We start from the raw sequence: 16,706 nt of genomic DNA on the forward strand, positions 1-16,706 counted from the left end.
AAGATATGTCCGATCATGCGACAATGCAGCCGACCTCTTCACAAAAGTACTTCCTACTTCGGTATTCAGAAAACATGTCCATAACATTGGAATGCGTCATCAGAAGGATCTATGACTGCTCAATCGAGGGGGAGCTTACGTAGTTGTACTCTTTTTACCTAACTATGGTTTTTCCCACTGGGTTTTCCTAGAAAGGTTTTTAACGAGGCAACAAAGACGTTAAGCGAGAGCGGAGAGTGACACCGATCCCCAAGGGGGAGTGTTACGAAACTTAATTTAATACAAGATAGATGATCAAGGGGGAGTGTTATAAGATAAACTTTGAAATGATCCTCCACTCCTTTACCAACTCAAGCACTATGATCATCTACTCATCAAGCACTATGATCACCCACTCATTTACCAAATCAAGCACCATCTTTGTTATTTTATGTATTGTTGCTCACTATAAATACCATCACTCATCTCACTCTTTTGTACACCATTACATCTTCTTCTTCTTCCTTATAATAAACTCTCTCCCTTATATTAGTGTTATTTGCTTCCTACGGGTATTAAATTCTACTCTTATTTAAATTTTTCGATACTATAAATTATAAGTTATTTCATAACGCAAACCTATATTTAACAGTACATGACTAACATTGAAGAAGAACCATAAAATATTATCTATATAAAATAAGAAATCATTGTATAGGCAATATAGTTATAGGCCATAAATGGTATAAAAAAAATTAGTATGGGGTTAGAAAGTATTGGGATTTGGGACCGTTTATATACATACCAACTCACCCATCAACTTTTTTTGGCAAATTGATCCCCCATCAACTTCGGTTGATTCTTTCCGACTATCTCATACCATTTGATTTAGTGAAGTTGTCGTTACTTCATTATTTCGACTGATCCATTACTCAAAATAATAAATGTTTAACTCATTTGGTCAGTTTTTGATGTAGATGTGCATGACGAAAAGAGAGTTTAGCTTTCCAAAAGTTTCTGTAGGTTTTTAATTTATTTATGGTTCCTCTTTGTTTTGTTTAGTAGATGGCGAAAAAGGGCTTTGTTGAAGGGGTCGATTGAGTCCAGACTCGCATGTGAACCGGTCTGTCTTCAAATACTTTTGTCTAAAGTAATGACATATAGATAAATTGGGTACTAGATAGGTAGCTTTTGTAATGATTTGCTTCTTTTATTTGTCTGAGGGCTCCACTAGAAATTCTTAATGAAAACCAAACACGAGGTAGTGAGTCTGCGTCAGGATGGTCGTTGGCAATGTTGGTCTTGAGTCATGTCATGTCATCTTCAACATCTGTACGAGAAATTCATTTTATCTAAATTAATTAACTACGATGCAAAATGATAAAAGAGCAAATAGTTTTGTAGGAGAACTAACAAAAGATTGTAAACAAATGTTAACCAAGTTTACAGAAGATTATATCTTTTCTGTTTAAATTTTTTTCTTTAGCAATTACTTTATGATTGTGTAATTTGAAAAGTGGAACTCTATTATTTTATGTCGTGTAATAACTGAAAGATTCTGTGGTCTGGTAGAGTGACCAAGACTGGTCGAATTAAAATGATAGTAAGATGAATGAAAACTATGCAGCATCAATATCAAAATTGCTTTATGGAAGCAAAGAAGAGAATAACAAAGGAAACCTTTACTTTTAATGGGTTGAAGAATAGGTTCTAAATCTAAACTCTCTTCTCCTATAATCTCCAGCAAATAGCAAAAGAGTGATCTCTTTGCTTTCGATGATATCTTTCGTGTAATCTCATGCGTCGTCGAGATCGAGAGCACGTTAATCTTCTTTGAATGCACGCAAAAAGTAGATATCTGTCTTCATCCTCCGAGTGACTTCTGCTTGTAACCGTTCTTGATCCTATCGTAAAGTTTCTCCTTAGTTTTACGTTTCTTGTCCATTTTCAATCGGTATCTTTCCTCACGTTCCCTCTCGTAAACGCCTTTCCAATGCACTTCTCCGGTTAGTGGCCATAGCCATCTCTCCCTTGGATGGTCGTTATCATCTGCTGCTTCTGCCAAGTCCTCGTCCATGCTTTTCAGTAAAGTGAAGTTAAAGTACTTGGCCCACATTAAACCTCTTCGTTGCGGTAACGGGTGTTGTTCCTCTAGTGAACCGTCTCTCGGGTTTATGTAAACCATCTTTCTCCCGCTGTGGTATGCCCACACATTAACCAGCAGTTCCAAGACCCGGCAGAAACAGTGCTTTCTCTACTCATTGTTCAAAACAAAGACAATAGAATAATAAGAACTTTGTGAATGTGGGAGAACAAAGTCAATAAGTAAGAATCTGGATATTTATACCTCGAACTGCGATGAAGCTAATGAGCAGCTTTGGGAGTCGTTAGGATTGTTGTGCAATGCATCTAGAGACTCTGAGAACATCCTGTGATTGCGATTTAAAAACTGGGACGGTGAGTTTGGAGGAAATGGTTGTATATTTTGTTGAATATGTTGAAAATAGTAGTGTTACCGTGAGAACATGACAAACTCGAGGAAAGATGGAGTTGGCATCACCCAATTATGGAGAGAAGACCAATGATGACCATCTTCAGGCATGGGAGGAAGCGCTTCAATGTGTTCTGGCAACCCATACATATGCCGGAATGCCTCTTCAAAAGTGGTCCTGCATCAGTTCAAAATCCAAGAAACGGATGTCAACTCTGCTCTCTGAGTTTCAATGTACAAAGAATTGAAGAGAACTGAATTCGCATAACTAGAAAGAATAAAGATATAATTAGTTCAATTCGAAGGAGTACCTGCAGTTTCCTCGGTTAAGGATATCACACATAGACCAGAACGTGAGTGCATTTCTACTTCCAAGTGCGTCACCATCAATGTCTAGCTTTGTCCAGAAGTAAACAATCTCTCCCTTGGTATCCTGTTGTATAATGTTTTCCAGGGACCCTTCAGCTTTAGATGATAACGAGACCTGTCTCCACAGCAAAAAGTGTCATCAAACAGTGAGCGGATACAACGACGGGTATTGGCCTTTCAAAATTAATCCACTCAAGCTTTCAAGTAGTTCAACATTTAGAGTGATACTCATAATCTGTAACTTCGAAAATGAATTATCAAAAACACTACTTTTATAGGACTACCTTCCTACCAGCAGCACGCCATGACTGAAATCCAATCCAAGGTCTCATGTGAATGCTATCCACTTTAGTTGCAACAGAAAACATTCCTCCAATTTCGCAGAGGATATCTCGATAATGACTATCATTCAAAAGAGGTAATCTGTCTGCTGCATCAACGTCGTCTGAGCTTAGCCTTCGATCTTTACTGGACTATAGTGAAGATATGACAAAAAAATCAGAAAACAGCAATATGATTAAGCACAGGTTTACACTGGATTAGAACAAACCAATAAAGAAGCTTACCAAGCTCAAACCACGGTACAGAGATCCATGATGCAGAAAGGGCCAGGCACCAGCTCCATTGTAAACCTCATAAATACATAACGGCTGACCAGTTCGTTCAAGCTCTCCTTCATCCCGTTCGTTCACCTCAAACTTTAGCTTCTCCGATTTGCGAGCATTCCGGTATATCTCTTCCCAATCCTCAACATCTCTTTCCATTCTGTCCTCTAGCTATATCTCAGACAAGGAAGATATCATTCAAAACAATAGAGCAATGCAGCTCAACAAGACACAGTAAAATGTCTAGTGAGAACCTAGAAATATGTCTGATGGCAGCAAAATTTGATACCTCCTCAGATTCTACTTTCTCGTACTCTTCAGCTCCTTCAATCTCTTCAAGAACATCCCAGTCTAATTTGGAAGGAAGCTCATCTGATAGAAATATGGTGTTGTTGTCAACAGGGTTTGTTGACTCGACAACACCCGTGAACTTCTCTTCGACTTGGAAAACGATTCCACGTCTTCCAATGGATGCATAAGTGGAATCCTGGATGAAGCTTTTTGGCTGCCCTATTTCGCTCCTGAACAGACTCCACTCCCACGAGGTCACTTGAAGTTGAGAAATAGAACCAGGCAAGAAAGTATCAGATGGAAAGTGGACTATGTTCTCCAAAAGCCTAGCATAACCAGTTATGCATTCTGCTGCCATCATGTTCTTAGTTAAAAGTCTTCCTGAAGAGGCAATTGTTTGAGCAAATTTAGAGAGACTTCCATCTGATATCAAGGGTGAGAATGCCTTTAACAATGCATCAGGGTCGTTTCTTCGAAAAAATATTCCATGAACTCCATCAGCCATCTGCAGTTAAAGATCCATTAATAAGCAAAAACCAAAGAGCTATATGGCATTATCAAGAAATGATAAGTTACAGTGTACTCACATATTTTTTCATGACTGGAAAGTCAGGTGTTATAATTGGGATGCCAAAGCTCATAGCTCGGACAATTAAGGGAGGAAAACTTTGTTCCTCTTGTGAAGAAGCATAAACAAGAATATCAGCCATCAGAAGAACTCTGTTCACATCCTCATTCAAACCAAAATGCCGAACAGTGCCTTGGGTCATCCCAAGCCTCGATGCAACCTCCTGCATCATGTATTAACATACAATTATATCTTCAGTATGCAATCTCAATAAATATTATTTGCACACAGCCGAATCAAACATTAATGTGTTTTTGATAGCACGACCTGAATCATATAGTAATCACATGAATGCATCCTTCTCATGCAAAATTACTGTTAAATGAGCAAGCAATATGAACTTGAATTAAGAGAAATTTACAAGAAGTTTTCATATCTGAACTGCTTAGAGTTTTAGCTCAAGACCAATGGGCCTCTCTTTGTTGATAGCATCGATTGTAGAAACTATATTTCCTAACCTTTTAGGAAGAAGCCACCAAAACTTTTTTACCTGTACAGCATTGTTCTGTCCTTCGGTAGAATTGCCATATAGAAAAACAAACTTAAAGGAACCGCCGGTGTCTTTTCTCCTCCCATATCGTGTCAATAGTGGTCCCAGCATGTGCATTGCCACGGCATTATCCCAAGAAAACTCATCATAAAAGAAGGAGCTCCCGAGCACCATGATGACCAGGTCATCCTCGCCAAATCCGTTAATCTCTCTCAGTTCTTGCTTTGTGTGGACTTCACTGTAGCTTTCAGCAGCCCAAACATCGACTACTGATTCTGGAATCACAACGAAGTTCCCAACATCAAGAATGCTATGCAACATCTGAAAAAAAAAAAGATTTTAGTCAAATATACAAAGCACGCTTTGATACACTTCAAGTGGTTATACGCTTATTGCAGACAGGAATTTACCGGCAGAGTAAACTGTGGAAAGACAACAGCATTTGCTCTCGCAAAAGCACTTCTCCAGTGGGAGATTAGAGAATTTTGGCCCATCTTTTGGTAAACAGGCAACCGATTTGCAAGAATATCTTCATGAACTATCCATATAAGTGGCACTGAACGAAATGGCTCCTGCATTAGGCTGCAAAAAAGAAATGAGCTTTTATCATCACAGAATGGCAACCACAGAAGCAACTCTCAAAATTCTGAGACGCCCAGCAACTAGTTGATTTTTCACATATTAGGCAGCAACAGCCAGCATAAGTATGCAGTACAAAGATCACTCTGATCGCAGGCAACTTAACAAAATTAATTCACCCACCTTGAAATGGCTTCTTTTGCTTCAAGCGAATCAGCAATAACACCTTCAAAACTGCAGAATATGAATCACTGTAACTTTATCCAGGTGGAGGGGAGAAACAAAAAACATTCAATAAAGCACATACATTGTCCAATCAGCCTGCCCCAGCTGATCTGAAACCAGAACTTTAACATGGCCAGCTAACTGTTCCCATAATGAACGTGCTTCACCATTCTCTACGGCAAAAACCTGACAACTTTTAAGGTCACAAGCTTTTCTAAGAGATGCGGGAAATAAGACTCATTAACGCTTGTTTCCACACTTGACTGCATATTTACGGCGGATTAACAAACAAGAGCATCTATTTTGCTTATACCATAACACAGGAGAGAAAAAAAATCTTCAATATGAGCGCTAGAGCTGCAAGCATAAAATGCCATAAAGTATCACCTTAAACACATAACCCAGCTTTTGAAGATTCTTCATCACAGTGACCAACATTAGTGTTCGGGAATCTTTCTTCATATTCCCTAGTATCTGTCAATCATAATACATATAAAAAAAAAAGTGAATAGAAAATGCATGGAGACGTACGAATAAAAAGCAACATGCGACATAGATCAGAGAAAACAAAACAGTGTGTATACATAGCAACAGAAATTTTCCAAAGCCAATCTGGAAATGGCTAAACGACAGATAAACAATGTCAACAGTTACAAAGTAACCGGCCTACTGCCACGTTTAAGCATGATGTGCCAACAGATTCCTTGGCGCATCTACAACTACAAAGTAATTTACTTCAGTTACATACTAATTAGCTACCCCAATGCATAGAATCTAACTAAAACACATGGCATTTTCCCAGGAGCCTTATATGGCAAGCCAGGGAGTTGAGGTATTACTAACTACTGTTACTCTCTCTACTGACTCAGCCTCAACACAAAAAAAAAGATCTTGATCTCATATAGATTGCTTTTTCAACCTTGCTGGTGGTTCTCTGCTTTAGCTATGCTAAGAAAAGAACATAAACCAGGGTTCACATCAAGTTTTTTTTACGAGGAGATCTCTTCTCATGGATTCTTAGCCAAGACCTTTCATAAATTCTAATGCCATTGACCAATAACCACTTGGCATGCTCCTCTTCTAAACCAAATCATCCTACTAAGTGTATGAAAACTAAGCGCTTATTAGAACCAATATTCATTTCTAACCTCTAAGAGTAAATCAAATTGGATCTAGAGCAAACTCTTTCATGCATCGATTGAAAAGATAAAGAAGTTCAAAACTCACGAGAGCAAGCCTAGGCGGACGAACGCCGATCCTAACCCCAGACCGCAACGAATCAAGCCCTTCCCCTTCAATCAACGTCCTCGCAACTCCTCCAGGAACATACTTCAACGAACTCCCGAATCCAATCCGCCTCCTCGCTCCCCCTCCTCCCCTCGCACTCCCTTGCCACGCAATCGAGTCCTGAAGCAGCACCGAGGACATGACGAACGCGCAAACCGTGAACGCCACCAGAAAATAGAGCAGCCAGTTGCCGCGCGGCTTGAGCCACGAGAGGACGCCCTTGCGGTTAAGCGATCTGCCGCCAATGTGGTGAGGACGGGCGGTGCTACTACGCACGGAAGACCGATCCAATCGATCTCGCCTGTCGCCGCTCGGAATAGGTTTGAGACGGAGACGATCTCGGACGACGCTGTGGTTCCCGTCTCTCCCGGCGCCGCCATTGTCGTCGATCTCGAACGAGAGAGAGTTTCTCATCGTGGAGAAGAGAAGAGAGAACGAAGATGCTTCCACTTGTATCTCTCTGTGTGTGTTTTCAGGTGCCACAGTACTTCACCATTACAGATTCAGATTGATTTTTTTTTGCGTACTTTTGATTTGAGTAGGCGAATCTGTGTATAAGAGGAGGAGGAGACAGTGGTGGTGGTGGAGAATGAGCAATTTTTGTCAAACTTCCCCAAAAGAAAATTCGCTAAATTACATTTTTAAAATAATAATTTTCTGTCTCTGCTTTCACATTTAATTTTATTTATTACTAGAAAGACATTTATATTTCGAGTTTGCACTTATATTCTATAACAAATTGATATATTAGATTTGAACACTAACCTATTAAAAAAGTTTGTCGGTGATTTTCTTAAAAAAATTTATTCTTATATATGTATCTGGAGTAGAACTAATTTTTATAGATATTCATCTTTTTAAATTAACACTTTTGTAATTCTCCGAATTCATAGAATAAGTAAAAAAAGAAATTAAACTTGTATCAATGAAACAGAGACAAGAACGAAAAGACAATTTTATAGAGGTAAAAACGAAATCATTTATGGAGAGTTAATAGTAAACAAACCGAGAGCTGAAAACCAAATCTCATTTCGTCATTATACAATCGATGTTGCCTATTTGTTTTTGTGATTTGTTTCAGCCGAAAAATTTAATTTCTTTTTGTATATATGAAGTCTTAAAAATAATTAAATGAGCTGTAATACATTAACTCTTCAATAATGATGATAAATTTAAGAGATCAACTTCGTCATTTTACAATCGATAAAAATTGTGGTGTTGCAAAATGTTAAAACCATTTAATTAACAAACATTATTATTTGAACTCATCCCGCGCATGCGCGCAGGTTATCATCTAGTAGAATGTATAAGCCAAAAATTTATATCTATAGTAAATGATCAAGGTTATCATCTAGTAGAATGTATAAGCCAAAAATTTATGTCTATAGTAAATGATCAAGAACAAAAAAAATGTAAAAATAATTAAAACTCTTGAACTTCCTAAATGGATTTTATCAAAGATCCCTCCACAACTTTCTGGTCGACTTACTTCCTTTGTGGATACACATGCTGTGAAGGAAGAGATGGGTGGTATTATACCTTTCATAAAAATAATTTATATATTTCCCAATAAATACTACTCTCTCTGTTTCAAAATACTTGATATTTTGGATGTATGCACAAGAATTAAGATATACACTCTTTCCTAAAAAGTAACATTGAAAATATAAACCAAAATTAATTCAGCCAATCCTTAAAGATAAATATAAAATATCATTGGTCACACACTTTTCAATAAAACTAAGATTAATATAAAAATTCAAAACATCATCTATTTTGAAACATCAAAAACTTTCTAAAACATCATCTATTTTGAAACGGAGGGAGTATTACCTATTTCTCTGTCCCCAAGAAGGTTCTTTTTCTGTTCTTAGGGATAGGTATTCATGTATCGTTCAGTTTGGTTCCAATCTATTTGAGTTTTGGGATTTTTGGGATAAATATTTATACCCTATTTGTATATTTATAGATTTTGATTCAGGTTTAGTTTGGATCTTTGCGAGTTCTGTTCATGTTCGAATATCCATTTAAACTATGTAAATAGATTTTAAAATCCTAATATATCTTAAAATAAAAAAATAAAATAATATAAATCATATATACTTGAATAATGTATGCTAAATATATAAATTAACATGAAAATTGATTTGGTTTAAATACTTGGATTAGGTATTTAAAATACTCCAGATATTTTGAGTATTTTTGGATATTTTGGACATTTACTTTTAGTTATTTACAAGTATTTTTAATAATTCCAGGTATTTGAGTATTTAGATATTAAATCTAAAAATAATTATTATATTTAAGTTTATAAATTGTGATTCGAATATTTCCGGGTACCTAATATTTTGATTATGTCTTGTCCGGGTTAAGTTCTTCAGATATCAAAATTTTGGATCTATTAGGATATATTATTAATAGTTTTGGTTCGGGTTCGATACAACTTTTTGGATCAGAGTTCGGAAAAGTTTTTTGAGTTCGGATATTTTCCCAACCTTAACTCTTCCTGTTTTTCTACTCGAGCAATCTTTCCATAACACATCATTTAACTTATCTTGGCTAACACCAGAGGGTTCCACCTTAATGGGTGTGCCAATAACATAGGACTGGTTAACACGTGTCAAAGGAACACTGTTGTTCTTGAATGATCTTGAGGGGTCATTTACAAAACATGAACATGTCAGGTGGCAAAAATAGTGAATGCTTCAGATGGATAATAAAAAGGGGCAGAAGTTATAACTCACCGGTCACAGTAAGTAAACGAAAAGGAAGCTGCTTCAAAAATACAACTCTCTTTCCCCCTACCAGCAAGGATGATCAGCACTGTCCCAGCGTGATGCTGGATATGCAGTATGGAGTCACAAGCCTAATCAGTATGCAACGTGTAAATATTCAATAGACATCTCATTCTCTTGCTGTCATCTTATCCATTAGATTATATATACTACATATAAAAATCAAAAGTTAAATTTTAAATATTATAAATTCAAGTTCAATATGTACGTACATGAATTATATATATTAACTGAATCACAATTACAAGTAAATATTTTGCATATACTCTGGGATAAATTATGTAAAGAAAAAGTAAACGCATAAGAGAGCAAATATAATAAAGTTTTGGACATGAACATAAATTCAATACTGTGGGGCCGTCAAGTTGACCATAATCAAAACAGTTCGAACGATCCCCATATCCCTGTAATCTCCATTTCTCTCGCCGGCATATTGAAATATAGATTCCCCAATCGAATTTCCGATTGATTATATTGCTTGCTTAGACCCTAACTGATGTTATCTTCTACAACAAATTTTTGTATAGAGAAGCATAAAATTCTAGGTTCTCTAGTGTCAATTTGTAAATTTGCTCATCCCGAAACGCCCCCCAGAAATTCTTTGTCGTCTCCTCACTGCACGAAACGTCTTCTCGGGACGTTTCCGAGATGTCCGCACAGGAGATGGCTGCTGAGTGACTACCATACATCATACGTAAAAATGGAACATAGATATACATATATTGATCAGAGAGGTGTGATTTAAGGAGGTGTGATTTAAGGGTTGTGTTGTTTGAGAATGAAACGATTCGGGAAAAGTAACTGCGACCGTTTTTGATGACGTAAGCCACTTAAAAGCAAGGGAAATTTTTGTCCGTTAGATGAAAAATTAGAAACAAATCTGACTGTTGGATTTATTTATTTTTTTCCTATAAAAAACTGATTACATCATCAATGACAAAAAATAGGTTTGCTATTATATATAGATATTATTTTGTTAGGTCGGTGGCAAATAAAATTTGTTTCGTCAAAAGATCAGATTTCACGCGTTTATTACAGTCTAATTTGCTTTTTTGAGCAGTAACTGTCACTATTAGTGATAATGGAATCTCTCTCTTTCATAAGATCTCTATCTACATCTTACGTTATTTACGTAATAAATAATGGTTTTCATAATAAATTAGTGATAAGTGACAAGTATTAACTGGAGATGCTACTTTCAATTATTTTTATTTATTATTACTTGAATTTACCTCTTTGATCGTAAGATATTAAAATCTTGATACTATATATATAGTACTAGACATTTTTTTTACGGTAACCGCAGATTTCCGGCGACCGTGGTCAACCGACTATTCCCGCGAGGCCCACGGCACTCCACGTATTCTTGGGATTTTACTCTAGCTCGGGTGGCCAACGCGAATCGAACCTGCGGGGAGCGTATTGGTTCTGGGCCTCAACTACCTCTAGGCCAACCGCGTTGGTTTACTAGACATGCTTTATACGATCTTTTTTTTGTCACAGCATTATACGCAAGGTATGTAACTGGTAATTTGTACATAATCATCTGCCATATTGTAATTAGATGAGTATTAAACTGTGTAAACAATTGGATCTTCTAGCGTGACGATTGAGTGTGAAACAATCAAAATTAAATGAAAACATTTAATGATCACTTATCAAATGAATAATAAACTAGCAATTACATATTTACATGCAATGTTTATACAGTCCTTATATTTTATCACCGATATGTAAGGGCATCTCCATCCCAACTCTATTTTTTCCTCTAAAATAGAGTAAAAGTGGATATGGAGTAAGGAATACTCCAACCCAACTTCATATCTCACTCCATAATGAAATTTATTCCATAAATGAAGTAGTTTATTTTTTGTTTGTTCATCACTTCATAATGGAGTAGAACATGAAGTAGGGTTAGTGCAATTTTACTCCATTTTCACTTTTACTCTATTTTGAAGGAAAAAATAGAGTTTTACATTGGAGATGCTCTAACGCAAACAAAAGCTTAATTAAATGCAATCTGTATTCTACAACTGGATTCAATGTAGCAGAGTTTTGTTTTTTGTCTTCGATGCGGCATATGGTTACATACGTCTTTCTTCAAAACTGAGAATGGAATAAAACATAATACCATAACTAAACAAATGAGTGATTTACCAATTCGAAAACGTGCGTAGATAGGATCATTTCAAACGGATTAGACGTAGCCACGTAGATATTTTATCTGATGTCTTTTCAGCAAAACAATAAATCGAAGTTATGAAACACCTGCATGCTCCTCCTCATCGTCACTACCCTTCTTTGTTCTCCGTATGTTGTACCTTTGCTAATCGTTTATGTACTGGGGTCCTTGATAGAACTCTCACATAAATCACATTATCTATTACTGTTTACCTTTTTTCTTATCTTGACTGGTCTTCTAATTCTTCAGATATCTATCTTCATTGGTGCTATTCACTGAGAAATCATCAGTGTTTTAAAGTTCAAATGTACATATACACCCGTTTTTCATAGTCATTTATTCTAATGTCATGGTCCATATTTAATAGCTATACATACTGTTGTGAATTCGTGATTAAGTATTTTATTTGCCACTTGTCTGGTTTCTAGATTTCGGCATTAAACTCGAATTTATATACTAGTAAGATAGTCTACAGTCTCCAACATATATGTCTAAACAATAAAACATAGTCAGAGTTCCAGCCAAGGCCGGATTAGATAGTAGTCTCGGGTAACATTGTTGGAAAATGGTGATTTACACTTTGTAAATCGTATAAGTAATAAAATATTTAGTTCCACGTATAGTTGAAGTCATGTGACATAACTCTGGAACTATAAGTACTAAAGAACAAAACAAATTTCACAGTTTACAATATCATATTACTCATGAACGGCCGTTCTAATATTTTGAAAGTTATAAATAACTTAGTAATGTTTATATAATTTTTGATTTTTTTTTGAACAGTTATATATGCATATATATATATATTCCTAAAGTATTTATAACTTTCACAAGTAATCAATTAAAGCCAAATAAATCAATGCTAAGCTATTTCTAAAAATGTATCCAACACCTAGAAATAATAGACAGATTTTAGAATAAAACAAAACGTAACCTTAGTAATTAAACCGATATTACAATAAGCCCAAAAAAAATATTGTACAGAGAGAAAGAAGAAACACATCCCTAAATAGGCCATGCCCATTGGCTATTGCCACCACTAGGTTAGGACAGAAGTCCCCAACTAGATCAAGTAAAAGAAAAAACTAACTGGTCATGTCATGTGAGTCAGATTTCGGATTCTCATTGACCAATGATAAAGTGACACATCATAGATAACGTTTTATTTCTAGTTTTTTTTTTCTGCTCAACCCGTTTCCATTTCTAACTAAAACCTCCCAAAAATTAATAAAAAATACAAAAAAAAATTAATAGCATAGTTTTCTCGATTTCTCAAAACGTCTCTTCTTTCTCCGCCTCACAATTCATCGCTCTCGGAGCTCAGCTCTGCTTCTGCCGACGAGGCGGTTGAAATGGCGGCAAAGATTCCTTTATCTCCTATCAGCCATCAGTTATGTCGGAGCAGCTCCAGGTTCTGGAACACAGCTACCACTCTCCCATTCTGTTCTCCGGTTTCTTATCCTTACCTCATCGGCTCGTCGAGTCGGTTACGCGCTCGCCACCCTCTGGTCTCTTTCGCGGTTACGAAGGTTTCTCTATTGCATGACCTTGGAGCCACCGGGGCAGTTCTTGGTGGAGCCTACGCGCTTGTCTTAAGCTTCGAGAGTCTGACGAAGCGAAATGTGATCTCACAGGTCTATTCACCACTTTAGTTTCTGCTGTTTTCCTTTTTTGAACAAAACCAAAAAACGAGTACACTCTTGTTGGCTGTCTGAATGAAGTTCCTGTTGCAGTAATAATAACTAGAAACATGAAACGAGACTAAGGTATACTTTGATGTGAGTTCATGTTTTAGCTCTGGATTTGTGGGGATGAGGATTTTGATTATTTAATGACGTTTTTTTTCTTTAATTGTTTTGGATGAAACAGAGATTGAGTAGAAAGCTTGTGCATATACTATCAGGTCTGCTTTTTGTACTCTCGTGGCCAATCTTCAGGTATGCCTTTCCCTTTACTCTAACCAATGAAACCTATCTATTGAAAAATCAGCATCACGACTGCTTTTTCTTCATCTTTTAATTAAGTGTAGCGCATCGAAGGAGGCACGATACTTTACTGCTTTAGTTCCACTAGTGAATTGTGTAAGGCTTGTTGTCAATGGATTATCCATCTCCCCCAATTCCACGTTGATTAAATCCGTCACTAGAGAAGGAAGACCAGAGTAAGTTGTTGTTGTTTAGCCTTATCTCTTTGTTGTCTGACTCCTGATGATTTTAAAGAATCTCATTACATATTTCTTGTTTTTTTCCCCCAACCAACTCGGCCCCCAGAGAGTTGCTTAGAGGTCCATTGTTCTACGTTCTAGCCCTCCTCGTCTCTGCGGTTTTCTTCTGGAGAGATTCTCCTATCGGTATGATCTCCTTGGCAATGATGTGCGGTGGCGACGGTAAATTTTCTTATCAGTTATACATCTCTCTCTTTTTAGGCTACCTTCTTGATTGACTAACGCTGTTTCTTGCATTTGATACGTATGTGATATATGTAGTGGAAACAACTATACACGCGATCCTTATATATAAATAATAGGTTGATTTCAAATATTACCGGAAAACTAGGGTTTCTTGGACTCATTGGGTTTCAACATGGTGGAGGTTTCATGAAAAATATAATATCGTTGGTTATCTAAGGATGTTAAACCTTAACAATGGAGAACCGTAAAGGACTCTCTAACACTCAGACACTTGAAATACTCAAAACTTTTAGCCTAGTTAAAATATGATTTAAGTATTAAATACTATACATTTTCTTTGTCATCTGTAAGATAACTATCATAATTTGTTAATTATATAAAACACATGTCTCTTTGTAGGAATAGCTGATATCATGGGACGCAAGTTTGGATCACAAAAGATACCTTACAACCCAAGGAAGAGCTTGGCAGGAAGCATTTCCATGTTCATATTCGGCTTCATTATCTCCATCGGGTAAAAAAATAAACCCACAACTGATTATTCATATAATCTAGTCTTCTTCTTGACCAAAAAAAAATCTACTCTTCTTGGTGAACAACTCTTTAAAATTGGGCAGACTTGCAAATAAACCAAAACGTTATTTTTTTTTTTTTTGGACAAACCAAAACGTTCTTTCTATTACAATAATTATGCAGGTTACTTTACTATTATTCAAGCCTTGGGTACCTTCACATGAACTGGGAAACGACCTTTACAAAAGTCGCGATAGTCTCAATGGTCGCTACGTTGGTCGAGTCATTACCCATCGCGGATCAAATAGACGACAATGTTTCGGTTCCTCTGGCTACTATTATGGCTGCTTATGTAAGTTTTGGATATTAGATTAATTATATCCATCGTAAACCGAACAAAATGTACTTGTAACACTTGTGAATCTGACCTAGAAATTTAGGCATGTATCCAACGTAACACATATGCTAGTAGTTGTATTATTTGCATTTATTTTAGCTCTGCATCATTTACATTACTGCTCAAAGATTCATAAACTATTCTAGTTTCGGTTAAGGAATTCGATACATAGGAAAAACAAAATGGACCACAAAAGAACCACAGGACACTATAGTGCGTGATGCTTTAAAAGATTTAGCTTTTTGGAAACTATACGGGTAGTATGATTATTATAGAAAATATTCTTTTAAGAAACTACAGAGCTATCAATGTAATGTATACCGAATTAAGAAAAAGTTATCTAACAACCATGACTCTATGAGCGGTTGTCATTGATGCACTGTTTAGAATTTACTATATTATAGGAATGCTATTCTAATAAATATGCTCATTCTAAAATATTTTCAAAACAACTGATGTATATAGAGGTCCAAATCGATGAATATATGTTACAAACAAAAACAACTCGACGAATTTAGTAGATATTTTTAGGACCAATAACTATAGATAGGACCTATCCAATTTTTATATTATAACTATTTTTGTTATTTCCTGATAATTGATTATTGATAAATTCAAGTTTCTTCCGAAAATAGGTAAGGGGTAGGTCTTGAGTCATTCACACACTAAAGTAACACAGAGAATTAATAAGCTTCATAAAGAAGAAAACATATAAGATACATGATCCTATGTGTTATCTGATGAAGCATATGTACATTCGTGTGTGCGTGAGCAAGTTCAACCTTTGTTACAAAAATAAAACTCATTATGTTCAGTGGCGGAGCCACCACTTGGTCAGGGGGGTCATATGACCCACATGGTTTTTGTAAAAGAAAAAAATTTACTTGTATACTGAAAAGAAAACTTGAGAAAAATGCTATAGTTTTAGCTTAATGACCCATGTAATAATGTTTATTATGTAATTGACCCTAGTGAAAGATTAAGCTGGCTCCGCCGCTGATTATGTTTAGTGTCATTTTGGCATACGCCACTATAGTTTGCTTGTGAATATGAAAATTCTCTTAACGAAGATAAAACAAAACAATACAACTGGATCAACATCTATATACCAGCTAGCAATTTCTACTATTGGATCGGTTACGGAAAATAGTTGACGCCACCAAACCATCGTCTGACACTAGATTTACGAGTAAAATAGCACGTACATTAAATGGATATTTCATAGTATCCAATGTTATTCATTGCTAAATTCGTGGCATGTATCGATAAGTTGTACCACGACGTTTGTAATAAACGACACGGAGAATTAAACCGGCGAAAACACTAACGTCATCCGAAAGCGGCCGGCTCTGGTCTCCACGCGTGTAGCGGCAGGTTTGCACGTGTCGTCCAATGTGAACGATAAAGTAAAAATCTTAAAGGGTAGTTTAGTAAAAAAGACGAACATGCCAAGTAATAACGTTTC

General features: G+C 36.3%; 2 protein-coding genes across 2 annotated transcripts; one reads left to right on the forward strand and one right to left on the reverse strand.

Moving 5' to 3' along the window:
- Positions 1-1,545: 1,545 nt before the first annotated feature.
- Positions 1,546-7,561, reverse strand: LOC106318746. The gene is made up of 14 exons (XM_013756861.1): positions 6,885-7,561; positions 6,045-6,131; positions 5,740-5,843; positions 5,616-5,666; positions 5,264-5,435; positions 4,854-5,174; positions 4,323-4,526; positions 3,734-4,240; positions 3,406-3,615; positions 3,124-3,312; positions 2,782-2,954; positions 2,496-2,648; positions 2,327-2,408; positions 1,546-2,233 (listed from the first exon to the last, which is right to left on the reverse strand). Exons 1-14 carry the CDS (start codon positions 7,356-7,358, stop codon positions 1,844-1,846), a joined length of 3,117 nt encoding a protein of 1,038 aa, XP_013612315.1. The 5' UTR covers positions 7,359-7,561; the 3' UTR covers positions 1,546-1,843.
- A 5,584-nt stretch (positions 7,562-13,145) lies between these two features.
- On the forward strand, positions 13,146-15,350 carry LOC106313753 (phytol kinase 1, chloroplastic-like). The gene is made up of 6 exons (XM_013751655.1): positions 13,146-13,555; positions 13,791-13,858; positions 13,951-14,082; positions 14,192-14,307; positions 14,731-14,845; positions 15,028-15,350. The coding sequence occupies exons 1-6, from the start codon at positions 13,274-13,276 to the stop codon at positions 15,212-15,214; spliced, it is 900 nt and encodes a 299-aa protein (XP_013607109.1). The 5' UTR covers positions 13,146-13,273; the 3' UTR covers positions 15,215-15,350.
- The last annotated feature ends 1,356 nt before the right edge of the window (positions 15,351-16,706 follow it).

The sequence above is a fragment of the Brassica oleracea genome, chromosome C9 (assembly GCF_000695525.1).
Source record: "Brassica oleracea var. oleracea cultivar TO1000 chromosome C9, BOL, whole genome shotgun sequence".
NCBI classification, from domain to species: Eukaryota; Viridiplantae; Streptophyta; class Magnoliopsida; order Brassicales; family Brassicaceae; genus Brassica; species Brassica oleracea.